Source organism: Falco cherrug, chromosome 2 (assembly GCF_023634085.1).
Source record: "Falco cherrug isolate bFalChe1 chromosome 2, bFalChe1.pri, whole genome shotgun sequence".
Taxonomy (NCBI): domain Eukaryota; kingdom Metazoa; phylum Chordata; class Aves; order Falconiformes; family Falconidae; genus Falco; species Falco cherrug.
Window position 1 is genome coordinate 69,160,648 of NC_073698.1, and position 15,431 is coordinate 69,176,078.

A 15,431-nucleotide genomic window follows, 5' to 3' on the forward strand; every position below is an offset into this window, starting at 1 on the left:
TTGCACCAAACCTGCTCAGTACTCACAGTTTATGACACAGAAAGCTCGAGGTTTTTGGAGCCGTGCTTTTACACCGTGTGAAAATCTGTCTCAGGACTCTCATTCATTGCACTCTCTCAGCAATAAGTAACACCAGCTCGGAAAAATCACGTGCCTTGAAAGCGGTGTGGTGGGAGGGCACGTTCACAGCACACACAGGCTCTCCTTTGTGCGACTTCTTCTTTCTGAACTACTGGATGCTTGCTAATTTTTCTAAGCTTTTAGCTTTTTTTCTTTAAAAGGAAAATGGTAATTCTCAAGAGCAACTGCACCAGGAGGTAGGGCTTTAGAAAAAGAAAAAAAACAACAACAAAAAAGCCCTCAAAAGCCCACATTTATTGTCAAAGTCTCTAAAATTATGAGATTTGACAATAAGGCTTTTGTTCTTCTGATACATGCAACTAGGCAACATGCAGCTTGATTTCTGCAGCCAGCAGATACTGAAAATACTTTCCACATACAATAGGTGTCAATTTGACTTTATTTAAGGAAAAACGGGGAAAAAACAGTAATTTCCATAATACACAGAAGACAAGTTAGATAGCACTGCAAAAAAAAGGCTGAGTGTTTTACTTGTCACCAGTCTGCTTTGCAGCTCTACGATTAGTAATTTTAATGCAGTTTGTCATTTTGTATTATTGTTTAGCATCTTTATAATCAGCAGAGTTTGGGGTTATAAATCACAAAAAGTGTACTACTACTACTACTATGAAAAACTAAAAAACCCACAAAAATCACTTTCAAATAAACCATAAATATGTGATGCACATTAGTGTAACAAAACCATTTTTGTAAACATTTTCTCCAACATAACATGTGCATAAGATAAAAAATAAAAACACTGCAGTCATACAAGTTAGGGTTACTTTGACTTAAAGATACAGAAAATTATTACTTATTAAAGCTTAAAACTAAACCTAGGAGCTTTTCTTTTCTTCTTTGCTTACAAAAGCACTGTTTGAAGAGTTTTATGTTGGTATACGTAGTGGTTTCGTAATACTGTTTTTACCTTGCCATGTTGGCACTTCTGTGGAGGCAGCAGCTGCCAGGCGGGCAGCCCCACCGAAGGAAGGAGATTCCCCTCCCCCGGAGCCTCAAAACTTCAACAGCACGTATCCGTGACCTGGGCATCCCTACAGTACTGGAGCATCTTCCTCTAGGTGAATAGCATCAGCTTTCAAGGACTAGATTAATTTTTGACCACATAGCGTTGGAAGATTCAAATCACGCAGACTGACATTCGATCGAATCGGCTTCAGCAAACTACACTACAGGGCAGCTGTGTGATTACACCCACATCTACCAGCACATCGCGTTTCCGAGTCCTCTTTAGTTCAATATAGTACAAAAGGTTGATCGTTCTTCTGGCTGACCACACTGGGCCTGAAAAGAACACATCCTTCACCTTCAACGCTATCCAAAAGTCATACAAATAATTAAAAAAAAAAAAAATAGTTTTAAGTATTCCTCCGCCAGCAAATGTAAGGCTTTCTTGAGTTTTGACTCTTTTGGGGGGCGGGGGGTGTGGGGTGTTGTGTGCACACGCATGCGCTGGCGGTACGCATTTACCGCTCGCTTTTCAACTGTCTACGATGTTTGAAGGAGAGTCTTCAGCAGCAACGCTGATTGGGATTGAAGGATTTACAGCAGTCAGATTTGACACCAAAAGAAGGGTCTGTCGAGTCTGAGCTTTGCACGCCTGGCGCTCTTGGCTCTTAATTGATTGTGTGACCAGTCGCTTGAGCCATCGGTTTGACTGAGTTGAAGACTACGTGTTTAAAAAGCCCTACCTGTCATGCCATGAAGGAAAGTTAACCGCAGCAGAAGACAAAGCCCATGAAACACTGAGAGCCTGTTCACTGAATGAACAGCTTAAGGCAGCTGTCAACAAAGTACCCCACTGAAGGAATTAAAAAAAAAATAAAAAGTAGTGAAAACAAAAAGGAAAATGGCTGAATTGTGACACTGTGCATTATTACAACACCAACAGATTATTATACACTCAAGGTTTCTCAAGTAATGAACATGTAGGCATTTAACAAATTATTACTCTTAAGACATTTATTACAAATGTCAGAACTTATTCATAAAATAAAACTGACTTTTAAAAAAAAAGAAAGAAAAAAAGCCAGAGCTGGGATCTTACATCTAAACACAGGTATACGCTGTTTTTATGAATAAGCAGTATTAACTACATTCTTAAAAGAGTTTTTAGTGCATTGCATTCTTAAAAAAGAAAAACATCACCGCCCCAAAATGTTTCCTACATCATTTAACAGTTTATAGAACTAGCCTAGTTATTTTTACCTGCCTGTTACTAAGCCCACGTGTTAAAAGAGTGAAACCTCTGGTTTTAGGCTAAATTCAGACTTCTATTAAGGATGAAACTGGTTTAAAAAAATGCTTGCTTCACCAAATTTTGTAAGCAAATTACATTAATCAGTGTCTCACTGCCATACCGCTACCACTATTGCCCCAACGGACCACTCTCTCCTCCTGCTGAAACATGCTATGCAATAACAGTCGGAAACCTTTCAATCTGGTAGTTTTGGTATTAAGATTAAATTAGACATTAATGGTTTTCATCTAAAAATGTATAAACTAAACCACCTCTTTTATTTTATGCATTAAAAACAATGAGGTAGGCACAAAAAATAAACATATGTAGTTTGGATTTTATTTCTCTCTTTTTTTTTCTTTTTTTTTTTTTTCTTTTTTTTTTTTAGTTCTGCGAGTGCAGACTGTGGTAAAACTGTTGTTGCACTTCTAGGTTTAAACAAAAATTAAACCTTTAACTGAGGCAGTGCTAATACTGTGACATAACCAAGTTCTGGCCTAACACAGAATCATTATAGAAAATGAAAATTTTTTCCTTTTTTCTTTTTTTTTTTTTTTTTTTTTTTCTTTTTTTTATCTGCACATGTTTCAGGCAATACCTGGTACACAGAAAATGACTAAAGTTATTGGCCAGGCCAAAATAAAACGGCAGAAACAAAAAAAACCCAAGAATTCCACCCCCAGCCCCTTCCCACCCTCCCTGTCCCCAAGAAGAAGTTATCCTAGTCACTGTGTCTTTCACATTTTATAAATATTAACTTCTTAAAACCTGCACCTTCCTCTTTGTCCACATATTCTCACATTACAAAAAAGAAATGTCAATTAAATACATCGTTAACATTACTAGACTAGATCTGCCCTCTGTTTCAGCCAGTCTAACTCTCTACACCACTTCTCACCTTCTCTTGCCTGCCTCCTGTCCACTCAACAGCATGTTCATGGTAAGTCTGTCCTTTTTTCTTCCTTTTTCCCCACCCCCCTCTGTTTTAACACTAACACACAGAGTCCTTCAAAGCCTAGGAATCCTGGAGCTGAAGGGAAAAGACGACCTGTAGCTTTCTAGCATGATCCCAAATCTCAAAGACATTGTAGCACCTGATGGCAATATCTTTACAGCACCAGCTGCATCGCAGCCTCGGTTGAAAAACAAAAAGAAACCTAACACCAGTGATGCCTGCACACACATTTACACAGAGTGCTGCATTAGTGCAGGTCTGTACTCCAGTTGAAAATAATTCCAAGTTATGAAGATCTCAGACTCTGGATGTCAGCAATTCCTCGCCAAAGCCCACCACTTCTACCAGCTCAGAAGAGAAGTCCTGCCAAGGGTCATGAAATAGACTTGACTGCTTCCACCTGACCGTACGGAGGCAAAGAAAACCTGCAAAGAAAAGAGACTGGTAAATTCAACAGGTAGGACAGCAGCGGCTCTAAGTTGCCTTCACTGTCCCTGATTTTACAGTGCAATTGCAGTGCTGTGCTGGGTCTGGCGGGGGTGGAGTTGATGTTCTTCACAGTAGCCCATATGGTGTTGGGCTTTGCATTTGTGGCTGAACAGCGTTGTTAACACACCAGTGTTTTGGCTACTGCTAAACCACGCTTGCCCAGCACCAAGGCTTTCTCTCCAGCCCCCTCACCCCTCAAAGGCCAGTGGCCTGGGGATGTGCAAAAGGCCGTGAGGAGACAATGCTGGGACAGCTGACCCAAACTGACCAAAGGGATGTCCCACAACATATACAATCATGCTCAGCAATAAAAGCTTAGGGGAAGGGAGAGGACAGGGGGGACACTGGGGCGATGACATTTGTCTTCCCAAGCAAGCATTACATGTGCTGAAGCACTGCTTCCTGGGAAGCGGCTGGACATCTGCCTGCCAATGGGAGGTTGTGAATTAACTCCTTATTTTGCCTGGCTTGCATATGCAGCTTTTGCTGTGCTTACTAAACTGTATTTATCCTGATCTATGAGTCTTTTCACCTTCCTTCTGTTTTCTCCCCACCCCATGGGAAAGAGGAGTGAGCGAGAGGCTGGGTGGGCGTTTGGCTGCTGGTCAGGGTCAACCCAACCCGAGCGCCCAGTTAAAGTACATGTTTATCACCTTAGCAACAAACTGGGGGTGGGGGATAGAATTATACCTTGTCATTGCGTTCACATAAGAACTTAAGTCTTTGTGCCCTTTTGTGCATGAACACACCGTCCAAGTGTCCAGTTTCCACTGATCGTATTTCAATAGCTTTTTCTCCCCAGCCCATAATCTGGTTGGATCGGATGTACGCTTTGGAAAGAAAACACAGCAAACAGCCCATTAGGACAGGTAGAGGGCAACATGGAGGAACTGAAGAAGCAGAGGAATATACTCACACACCCTAGTTAAAAATTACCTGCATGTGCGTATGCTAACTTACACGTTCAGAGTGCTATTTCTGTCTTCAGCACCTTCATGATGCCTAAAAATATTATTTTTTTTTTTTTCTTTTACATTTCCCCATGGGTCTTCGATGTTATATACTACTTCCCTGAGCATTCAGGACACAAAGGGAAATTTACAACCTTCAATTAAAGGGAAGGAACATTGAGTTTTTAGAGACTTTTTCTCCCAAGTTTGGCAGACAGGCTAGTTAGGTGTTGACAAGGAGAAAGCAGAATCCAAGGTTTAAACAGACTAAACCCATCCGCTCTAGTATGTCCCCAGCACCAGCTCTGTGTCTATGGCATTATTTCTCCCCCTTGAAGGAGTTTGTCAGCAAAAACAGAGAAAGAGGAGACGGAAAGGGGAAACTAGGAAAAAAATGAGCTAGCCTGCTTTAATAGGAGTGATACTTCAAAAAACTGATCTCCTTGAGAAAGCCAATTGATCTGAAAAGCATTCTGTATATCTCAGAAGAGGTTCATATTAAGCTCTCCGAGCGGAAATACTGTTATTTATTATACTGCTTTCCTTTGTGCACAAATAAAGGAAAAATCAAGCATTTTTCCCTAGAGTGTCACTGGGGGAAAACAGATTAGTAGTAGCATGAGGAAAACAATCTGTTCTTGAGAGCAGTACAAAATTCAAATAAAGGGGAAGTCATCAGCATTATGAAAAGGTATATTCAAAAAGCAATTTGATGGATAGTCTTAGGAATGCTGCCAAAAATAACATATGGGAGCTTAATGAAGAATAAGCTGTTGCCTCTGATTTTCATACATACTTAAAAGAAAAAATAAAAGAACAATAGCTCTTAGCAAGCAAAAATAAAAAATATTTAATTTTGCAGTACTTCCTTTTTATAGATTTTTTTCATATTAATTTTCAGTGATATCAAATCAAATAATCTACTACAGTATATTGTACACCTGTAACATTGTATATATAACATTATACTGGAAATTATTTTATTTTTAAATATGTCACTAGTGGTAACTGGGACAAATAGCTTCTAAAAATTGTGAGATGAGGTATTCAGGTGGTGTCAGCTGCCTCAGTGCCATTTACTTCACAGGCATTCCAGTCCCCAAAGGCTCTGCAATTTGCTAGCTGATAAATTCTGCTTGCTTTTAGATCTGGTTGAGAGTTAATCACCACAGGAGTGAAAATGTTTTGCATAAAGCCTCTTTAAATTTCCTCTTCCATTACTGTTCGTGTTCCTTGAAGAGCTACCAGCGGTCATCTCTCAATATGTGCACCCATTCCAAAGCATGTAAAATGCAATGTGCTTGCCCAACAAAAGGCAGGTGTGACCACAGCCCATGCTACACTCAGCACTGAAATACAGCAGCACAGGCAGTAAGAGGGATCCTGATGTGTACTTGTGTCCGTAACAAATCTGGGCCCATTTTACCACACCCATTGCTCCCACTCTCGAAACTACCTTATTTTGAGCTGGAGAGATGTGGGAGCATTATGACGCTAGGATAGATGAGCAATCTGCAGGGGAATTAAAGTACACACATCAGATCAGATATACAGACTGTTATCTGTATAGAATTACCCATGATGATATCTTACCCATCTGCCACCTTACATGGCTTTATACTGAACAGTTCCCACAACTCTTCCCAAACAATTCTTTGTTTCTTTTATATGCCATTTGGATTTGAACCATCACGGTGGACTTCACTCATGTTTTTAGACTTTTTACCATGTATAAAGACTGCAATTTTTTTTAGTAAGGCTTAGGCAAGGAGCAGGGGGTTGGACTTGATCCTTATGGGTCCCTTCCAATTTAAGATACTCTATGATTCTAACTTTGTGGCTCTCTAGCAAAAATTCTGCAGTAGTTTACAGAAGCCCCAGTGAGTTTTTCATTCCTGAACTCCACAACCTGCTTGTTGGCACACTGTTCTTAAAAACTCAGCACAAAACAGATCCATATGATTACTCCCCAGTTTGCACTGTTTTCCAGGAATACTACAGCATCATTGCTTCTGAATCTGAAGTCAAACCCGATGCACCTTCCTTCTGCTCATGTGCACACACTCACGCTCCCTAACAGCACATCATACATGATTTGCCAGGGGCACTTACCAACTGAAGTTGGCATTTCTCCCCACTGCAGAACCACATCCTTGGTTATCCTTCCATAAGTGTTGACATAAACTCCTTCATCCTCGTAGCAGACCAGCAGCTCCATCCCATCAGTGTTTGGGAGAATGATGATTGCATGAGGTTGGATACTGCTCTGGATCTATGGGGACAGAACAGAAGAGGAAGCCTTTTGTTTTAATGCCAAAGAGCCTGTGATGGGAGAAAGGGCTGGGCGATTTTTGATTTTGGCTGACAGCAGATAGGGGATTCACTCATTTCAGAAGCGTTAGCTCTGCTCCCCCTGAGCTAGACACCTTACACAGTGACAACAAAGACCTGTAAACCCTTGGGGCAAAAATCCTCTCATCTTAAGGCAGACATCTAAAAATGGGAAAGATTAACTTCTCTGTAGAAGTGCCCATTTCTTTCCATGGGCAGAGAGGGCATCCTGAGGCAAGCAGCCCAGATGCAAACCTCAGACCTCTGCACTGTAGTGAATAGTGCTTGGGGAGGGGTATCACACACTGCAGCCCCATCTGACACCTCTGCGTACAACGAACAACAGGAAACCTTGGTAGCTAAGGCCATCTGGCTTTTGCCAACCCTCTCATCAGTGGGCTATTGTGTTATTTGTACCACCACCTTACAGCCTCTGCCCGGCATTGTAATGCACTCAGCCACTTAGCTGCTACCCCTGAAACAGTTAAGTTGGCCCACATCAGATCTAAGTGGGCAGCTCCCAACTGTGTAGACATACTGACCACAAGGAGAGGACTGACAGGGAGGCACAAGCCCCTACATGCAGGTGGTAGCATCTGCTCAGATCCCCCCACCCAGTTTACTGCTGCCAGCATCTGGCAGTGACCCACAGGGACAGTGTGACATGATGGTCACCTGAGGAAGAAAAGGGGCAGGGGAATGGGGGTGGACCAGAAAGAAAGAAAAAAAACGGACCCCAGCAGTAGCTCTTACATGTGTTGGTAGATAAATATCATAGACCGATCCTGAATCCACATCAACAGCATGGAAGCCAGCGCAGGAGCCATAGATCACTTTTAGTCTCTGACCCTCTTCTACGGTTAGATCCACCAGCAATGGCTTATGTACCAATTCTCCAAACGACTGTGAGACAACCATCAGTGAGATTTACTTTACTGCTTAGAACCACAGTGGGTTTCCTAGAAACAAGCTTTAATGCACATATTATCGGTTTATTCCTCCCACATCCCTCTGGCCCCCATCCACCAGACCAGTTAGGCTAACACATGTCTCATGGAAAAGGACAGATTACTCTGCAACCTGTTGCATTTCAATCATATAATATTGTAAGCTATTTTCTGTGGGGTTTACTTCAGTTGGTCTGAAGTTGGTTTGAAGTAAACACTAGTGTCAAATTGCCCTGAACTTTGGGGAAGAGAGTTCTTAATAAAAAACAATCTGCACAACCAACAGTAACTGATTGCCTGTAAATCAGTCTGGTAATTATACCAAGCCAGCTAACTTCATTCTTGCCATGTTCAAAAAAAACCCCAACCAATGCTGAGTATCACTTAAGGACTTACTCTGCTCAGATGAAGATGTTTAGACTCAGTTCATGTCTCTCTGTCTCATGTTTTATTTATAGAGATGAAACAGACAGTTGTGATATTGTGCAATTCTGATTATTAGTTTATGCTCAGTTACAATTTAGAACTTTAAGTGTATTGCCTTTTAGAGCTACAAACATTCCTAAATTAAAATACAATACGAAGTTAATGGAGATTTACCAAAGAACTTGTAATATGGCCATGAAAGAATGTCAGTACATTTTTGTAAAAGGGGTAACTGCAACTGGCTGTGAGAAAATCCTATGTATAGTTGAAATATACTGTTACCTTAAAGGCCATAAATTTATGGTATGGCTTTGGTGCCCATGCATAGACTTCCACAGAACTCTTCAATGCAATTACCAAGAACTTGATTCTCTCGTATTTTACTGAAATCAAACAAAACAAAAAAGAATTCAGCAGTCATTCCAAAGTCATTCCAATTACTTCAGGAAAGCAGATGATGACAATATCTCTCCATATTTACATACATTGGGAGGTTTTTAGTAACACTGCATTTTAGGATTGTTAATTCTATGTAGTTAAGTATTTTGACACATTTAAGCCAAAAAAATCATTACTTTTATCAGTAACTGAACCTGTCACCATGTTTCAAATTACCTAGTCGGTACACATATATTTACACTTATTTTTTTCCACATTAGACAGTGCTTACTCATCAAGAAAAGAAAATCAGTTTTCAGACAGGGACATTTCCAATAAAAGAAGGCTATGACTGTGGGCAGAGTGTGTTGGCAGTTCCAGTCACAGCACTGGCAGTGTATTTTGAGCTATTGGCAAAATTCCCCAGAGGAAAGGAAAAGAAAAGAAGGAACTGATAAAAACTTAAGAAAGAAGTGCATTTCAAAAGAAAACAGGCAAGTTTGAAAGCTGAGCACTTGCCTTTGTCCCTAAAGTCTGAGATAACTCATTTGAAAAAAACCAAGTCCACAGAATTTATAAGAAATAAGGTGTCATAACATAATCTGATCCACAAATGCTCGAATATATCTCTGCTGCCACATTCAAACAGCTAGCTCAATTAACCATGAGAAAGCCCTGTTCACTACTACTGTTCTCAACTGGGGACTGATAAAATCTAGAAATGGCCATTCCAGAAGTGTTGCAGGATCTGCATTACCAGCTGCCATCTGGATTAGGGAAGGAACAGATCATGGGGACTTCCAAATACTGAGGTTTGTTAACATGTTTCCAGCACTCTTTTTAGTGAGAGAAAAAAATCTTAGCATTATTTAGATGACACTGACACTGAGAAACCTCTGGAGGTTTCTGCAATCTCTTTACTCCACGTTTTAGGGGAATATGACACTTTTCCAAAAAAATGAGTAATTCTATGCACCTTCGTCCCAACCATAACTGACTTTGAAACAAAGCAGAAGTGAAAATCTCTGGCTTCTGAGATGAACGCTTCCTTTAATAAATACTATTCTAATGTCTTTTAGATGCCTTACTACTGTACAAGCCTGCAGTTGCTGTCTCTTGGTAGGCAGCAGGGAGACAAAGCTACTACTTGCTCTCTTTTTACTCTGCAGGAAAGCAAGACTACTGAATTCTAAGTGTTAAAGGACTTTACACTTTTTCAACAGACGAAAAAAAGTCTCAACCTCCACAGCTGTACTGACTAAAAAACAGAGCTTTTGTTCAGTCTTGTCTAGCTTACAAGACTTCTTGGAATTTTTTCTCAGGGAAGAGGAGGGTGTTGAACAAAACCACCTTATCTGTGAAAAAGAATCTCTGACAAACCTCTTTCTTTGCTCTGGATGCTATCTGGGAATTCACCCAAATCTTAAGTTTCAAAAGAGCAATTTATTCTTCAGAGGAGCCAAAAGTTGCCTGAAGCAACCAAGATCCATAAATACCACTTCACCCTGACATCTGAGACCCCTGTTGCATCAGAGACAAGGAAGTGATCGGTGCCAGCTGCCTCGGTGGCAGCCTCCAGACTGCAAGCCCAGCTATTGGCAGAGTTCATCCTTCTTGGGAACTGAAGCGCAGCTGTCAAAGAGGCCTCTCACTACCTGAAGAAGTCTACTGTACATCTATGGCTCAGAGGGAAGTTCAGTGCCAGGCTGCAGCCCAGGATAACAAACCCCTCTTCATCTGGAATAGAATGCTCTTTGTTTCAGATGCTTCCCTGCTGGAAATCCTCCTTTGAATAGCTGTTAATGTATTGTTACCAGGCCACTTCATTATGCTGCTGACACCCTGGGGTATGATACCAGAGAAGTACATTATTAATTGTTTTCAGGGTCAAGCTTCTGGTTCAGCAGTCACTTAATGCCATCATTATTGATTACGCCCCACTAGCAGGTTTTTCTGAGAGCACAGGCATGACAGGAGGAGACTGAGCTCAGCCCAATTGCTGCTGCTCCACACTGACTGACACAGCTGGAAAGGAACTGAACTGGCTCTTAGGAGAAAACCAAATCAAAGGCAACATCCAGTGCCCATTAAGATGCCTCATGAAACCGAAGCAGGAGACAGAGCTCTCGGTTCACATCCCCACCTGCAGGGCAGCAGGCTCACTGCATACCCTGCTGACTGCAAATACTACATGCTTCCTTCCACTACTTCTGGTGGAAGTTCCTACAGCAAATCCATTTAAATCACTTAAAACCACTCAGAAGGCACCTGCCTAATGAAAACACACTTCATCCCATAACTGTACTGCAGTGCGTCTGAGACGGCATTAGGAAATTTTGTAAGCTAAGGGGAATCAATGAATCATCTTGAAGTTAAACATATGCTTCTGTTCCCAGACGCCTCCCCAAAGCTCGTGCACTAGCTGGCCTTGCTTTTTCCTCCCACTCTCTTTCTTTTTTTCCTTTCCCCCGCCCCGCGCCAGTCTTTAAAATTTACATTAAAGACATGTGACTTCATCATAGTAAAAGATCAGGGAAACCTGTTGGTGAAGAGAACAGCTGCTGGTTGACAACAGTCCCTCTGTTACCCAAAGGGTCTAACAGAGGTGGCGAAACTTTACCAGCCCTCACTGTCCATATTAGCACTCTCCTGGAAGCTGCATCCACTACGGGAAGAAGACAGACGGGGATCTGCACCTGCTTCAGTTCACAGCCCAGCATTCCACTGCAAAACATCTCCCATCTTCAGCTTAATCCAGTAACTTGCCCTCTATTCTGATGCTTTGCTGGAAAAGTTCTCCCCGAGGGATAGGGAAGACAGCTAGAAATAAAACCGGACCTTAAACCTAGCAGCTACAAGCACTGCAGTTCCCTTTCTCAGCCAGCTTTTATCCCGACGATTTTATTACTGTACTCACTACTCACCAACTTTGTAGTGCACACAGCCTTCCAAGTCACCCACTGTCGTCCAGCCCTGTTTCTTTTCTACTTCAGGGTCGTTGTGAAGGATTTTATTCCTTAACCAGGACAAATAGTAAACTCGCAACTTGTTCTTCTTACCTGGCCACAAAATGAAAAATAATGGTTTATCTCCATAGGAAGGTTAAGTGCAAAAAACCCTGCCCAAGCAAACAGAAAGCCCTGCAGAGCAAACCTATGTAACAATGAAAGGGAAACTGCTGCTACAACCATAGAGATCTCATCTCCCCCCAGTTTTTACATCCACAATAGCTTTACTCCAGACTCCACCCAACCACACACTTTCCTGATAATCAATGACAGAGACACACGGTAATACCACATGAACATAAAATGATGAACCCAAGGGAACAGCTCTTTGATTGTCTGGTTCTTAGGATGCAAACAACCTTTATTAGAAAAGGGTTATACTCCCACAACAAAAGCACCAGACAGTCATGCACTGAGATTAAATATATATACATATATAGCTGAGTCAGAACAGGTCTTTTCACACAAAACTGTAGGAGAGCAGCAGGATGGAATTTGAGGCCTGAAATTATCTATACAGCTATCAGAAGAGAGTAAAACTAGTTTGAATGGAGGAAGCTAAAGTGAGGAAGAATATGGTGATGAAATGTATTTTACAAATCCTTCCCAGGTAGTGACCAGGATGTTTCCACCTCTTATATCATCCACAGAGACACAAACTGGTCAAGTTTTATTAAGATTGTTCATTATTCCCCTGGTGGAAAACCACACCAAACAATAGCACTAAACAATTTCACTACTGAAACTCTTTACACCAGTTCTGTTGTAAGGAAAAACGTTCAATAACTCTAATTGCAGTGAGAGAATTTCACATGGTCCATGCAAACTTCATCTGCTTGCCAAAAGCTGACAACTGCTTTGTCAGCAGCCCTTCCCTTGTGCTGCAAGGGGTGCAATGCTTAAGAAGCTGCACACAGAAGCTGCAAGAGGTGTTTCTTCTCCACAGGTGAGAGAATCTACTTGCTCAGACTGCCCTATCTTCAACTGACAATGCATCTGCCATGGTCATCAAAATACAGCTCAAGCTCTTCACTCTCAATGAGAAGGCCTCTTCGAATGCAGAGCCAGGTTCAAGATAAAATTTATCAGCGATTCCTTAAAACTAACGGCCTATGAAGCATTTGCTGAACTAGCCAAAAAGTGGCCCTAAACACACATAGTCAAAGCTTGCATCCTCCCTCCCCAGCTGCTTTGCTGCCTTAAGCCATTACAGTCCCACAGATACAGCTGGAGGCAAGGAAGAGAGATCACCCCTGCTTTCACTAGGAGCCATTAATAAGGCCCAACTAAGTCTCTGTGCAAGGAAAGGAAACAGGAGATGTTCTCAGGGACTCATCGTGTCAGTGGAACAGCTCCATGCTGGTGCTTCACCAGCCGCAATGAGGCAGCCATGTGACTATGGACAATGTTTCGTGGCCCCTGGAGCTCAGAGGAAGATAGCTGACCTGTACTGCGGTCAGTGCTGGGCTGGCCAAGTGATACAGCGCAGGTCTACACAGCAGAAAGCCACGACCTGTCAGGATGACCCAGCTGGCAGCCTGCCAGCCAGATCCAGCTATAGAGTTTAGCTGATGTCTTCAATTTGTATTTAAAGTTTTCACACGATGCCTACTGATGGATCAATTCGCAGCCGGTTGCTCATTTCAGGGACAGGGATGGGTGTACAGTATCAGGGGGTACTCGCTGCAGCAGGACATGAAGCCCAAGCATCGAGACCATCCTGCTGTGTGGAGCCAGCTCCACACTGGGGTCCTGGAGCCAGCACAGAGCCTTTACCCTGATGGCAGGGGATCCCTGCACAGAAAAGATCCTCGGGAAAAACAGCTGCAGCGGTTGGGGCAGCACACGGGGAACCACAGCTTGCAAATAGACTGCTCCATGGAATCCAGAGCCACAGACTGTTCTATTACAAAGATGCATGGTCCAAAAGAACTTTTTATGATTACTTGGATGGAGAAGGGCAGGAGGAAAAGAGGCAGTTTCAAAGTCAAAAATTTGTTAACTGAGCTTAGGTTTGAAGTGGAATTGGAGACCCATTTTCAAACACTGGACCTGCTGTTTGATTTTAAAAGCCCCTCTGCTCTGATGGCACGAAATGAAATGTGAAGTAACATTGCACCACCCTTTCTTTATCCACATCACAAATGTGACAGCAGATTTGGCAGTAAATGAGCACTCTGATTTATTGCCTGACTTCATATTTATGAAGCCATGTTTCATAAAAGGATAAAACCCCACCACTCCCGTAGCTTTCTAAAAATTTGGAAAAGGAACTAGAGCAAGAAACAATATTTTCAGAAGTCCCACATCTGACAAAGGAAAGGTCCTCCCATGAAATTACTGAAAACAATAACCACAAGGCATGTTTTCGAAACACTGAAGAACAGGGAATATAGTCCAAACCAGAAGGCACTGCAGTTCTGGACAAGGAAGAGCTCAGAGGGCTCAAGGTCAGTACAAGCACTGAATGTTTTAAAAACCATCACAAGACCCTGCCCACTGGGAGACAACTTCTGTCTCAGCTGTTTTCATGGCTTTAGCTTCCCTGGTTGCTTAGTCAAACTTGAAGACTCAGGATGAGCAGTACACATGGGAATTTCCCAGCACGTGGCTTTTTTTTTTTTTTTTTTTTTTTCACATGATGTATACCAGGGTATTTCTCTCCAGCCAGAAACATTTTTCAAAACAACAACAGAGAGATATCTCAAGTGTGTTTCCATTGTGTTTTAGTGTCTAGACCACAAGGAAAGTCACAAGACAGGAAATTCCTCTGCTTTTCAGCAGCCTGACATGAAAAGAGCAGGGCTGGTTAGTTATATAAACGGCTACGCGTGTATTTCAACAAGTCATGCTGCTCTTAATGTTCATATTGGGAGTGGGGGGATGAGATCTTTCTGCTTCTAAATCTCTACCAGTCAATTTAAACAGGTCTCAAAAATCTGGGTGGGGTGTTGGTTGGGGTTTTTTCGGTCTAATTGTTATGGTCTTGAAATAAGAAAGAAAACCCTGCTCCAGTCATCAAAGGAACTGATCAGTCAGTGACTTGGATAACTCCTGGCTCTGATTCTCCCACACGCATAGTTTCAAATGTAAAGTCCCTCTTCCTGTATTGAGTTTTTGGTTTTACTGTTGCTGTGGGTTTTAATTATTAAGCAGGCAGATTCCAACCAGTTCTTCTACTCTGTCACCCCTTCTTACCTTCTCAAGTGCCACCATCAGCCAGTTGGGCTGGCAAAACCCTCAGGGAGCCACAAGTGGAGCATGTTCTGTATGCACGTTGCTGCTCTCTCCTCCAGCATTTTAACAACTCTCAGCACTCAATTACCTGAGCAGCCAAAACTGGTTTTGCCTCCCAACAGTATGAACCGAAGAACCAACGTGCTATTCTGTTTTGACCTGCAAAGCTTTCTTGTACCAGCAGCTCAGTATCTCAGTATCAAAAGCTTTGTTGTCAAAAAGGTTTGTATTTTAGATATAAATTGGGGAAAGAACTGATTTCAGGTTTTGAGACTCAAGAGTGCGTACCAAAAGCAATTCTAAGTGTCAATCCCCTCGAAATCCTAATGCACT

General features: G+C 42.0%; 1 protein-coding gene across 10 annotated transcripts in view; it reads right to left on the reverse strand.

Annotated features, from left to right (window-relative positions):
• Positions 1–502: 502 nt before the first annotated feature.
• MAP4K4 (mitogen-activated protein kinase kinase kinase kinase 4) overlaps positions 503–15,431 on the reverse strand; it is a 170,973-nt gene continuing 156,044 nt past the window's right edge. For all 10 annotated transcript variants that reach the window (XM_055701200.1, XM_055701196.1, XM_055701204.1 and 7 more), the window contains 6 exons: positions 11,778–11,912; positions 8,758–8,858; positions 7,856–8,005; positions 6,884–7,043; positions 4,512–4,651; positions 503–3,757 (listed from right to left, as the gene is read on the reverse strand). In XM_055701200.1, the coding sequence (XP_055557175.1) occupies positions 3,674–3,757; positions 4,512–4,651; positions 6,884–7,043; positions 7,856–8,005; positions 8,758–8,858; positions 11,778–11,912 (770 nt within the window). In that variant the 3' untranslated portion in view covers positions 503–3,673. The remainder of the gene's footprint in view (positions 3,758–4,511; positions 4,652–6,883; positions 7,044–7,855; positions 8,006–8,757; positions 8,859–11,777; positions 11,913–15,431) is intronic.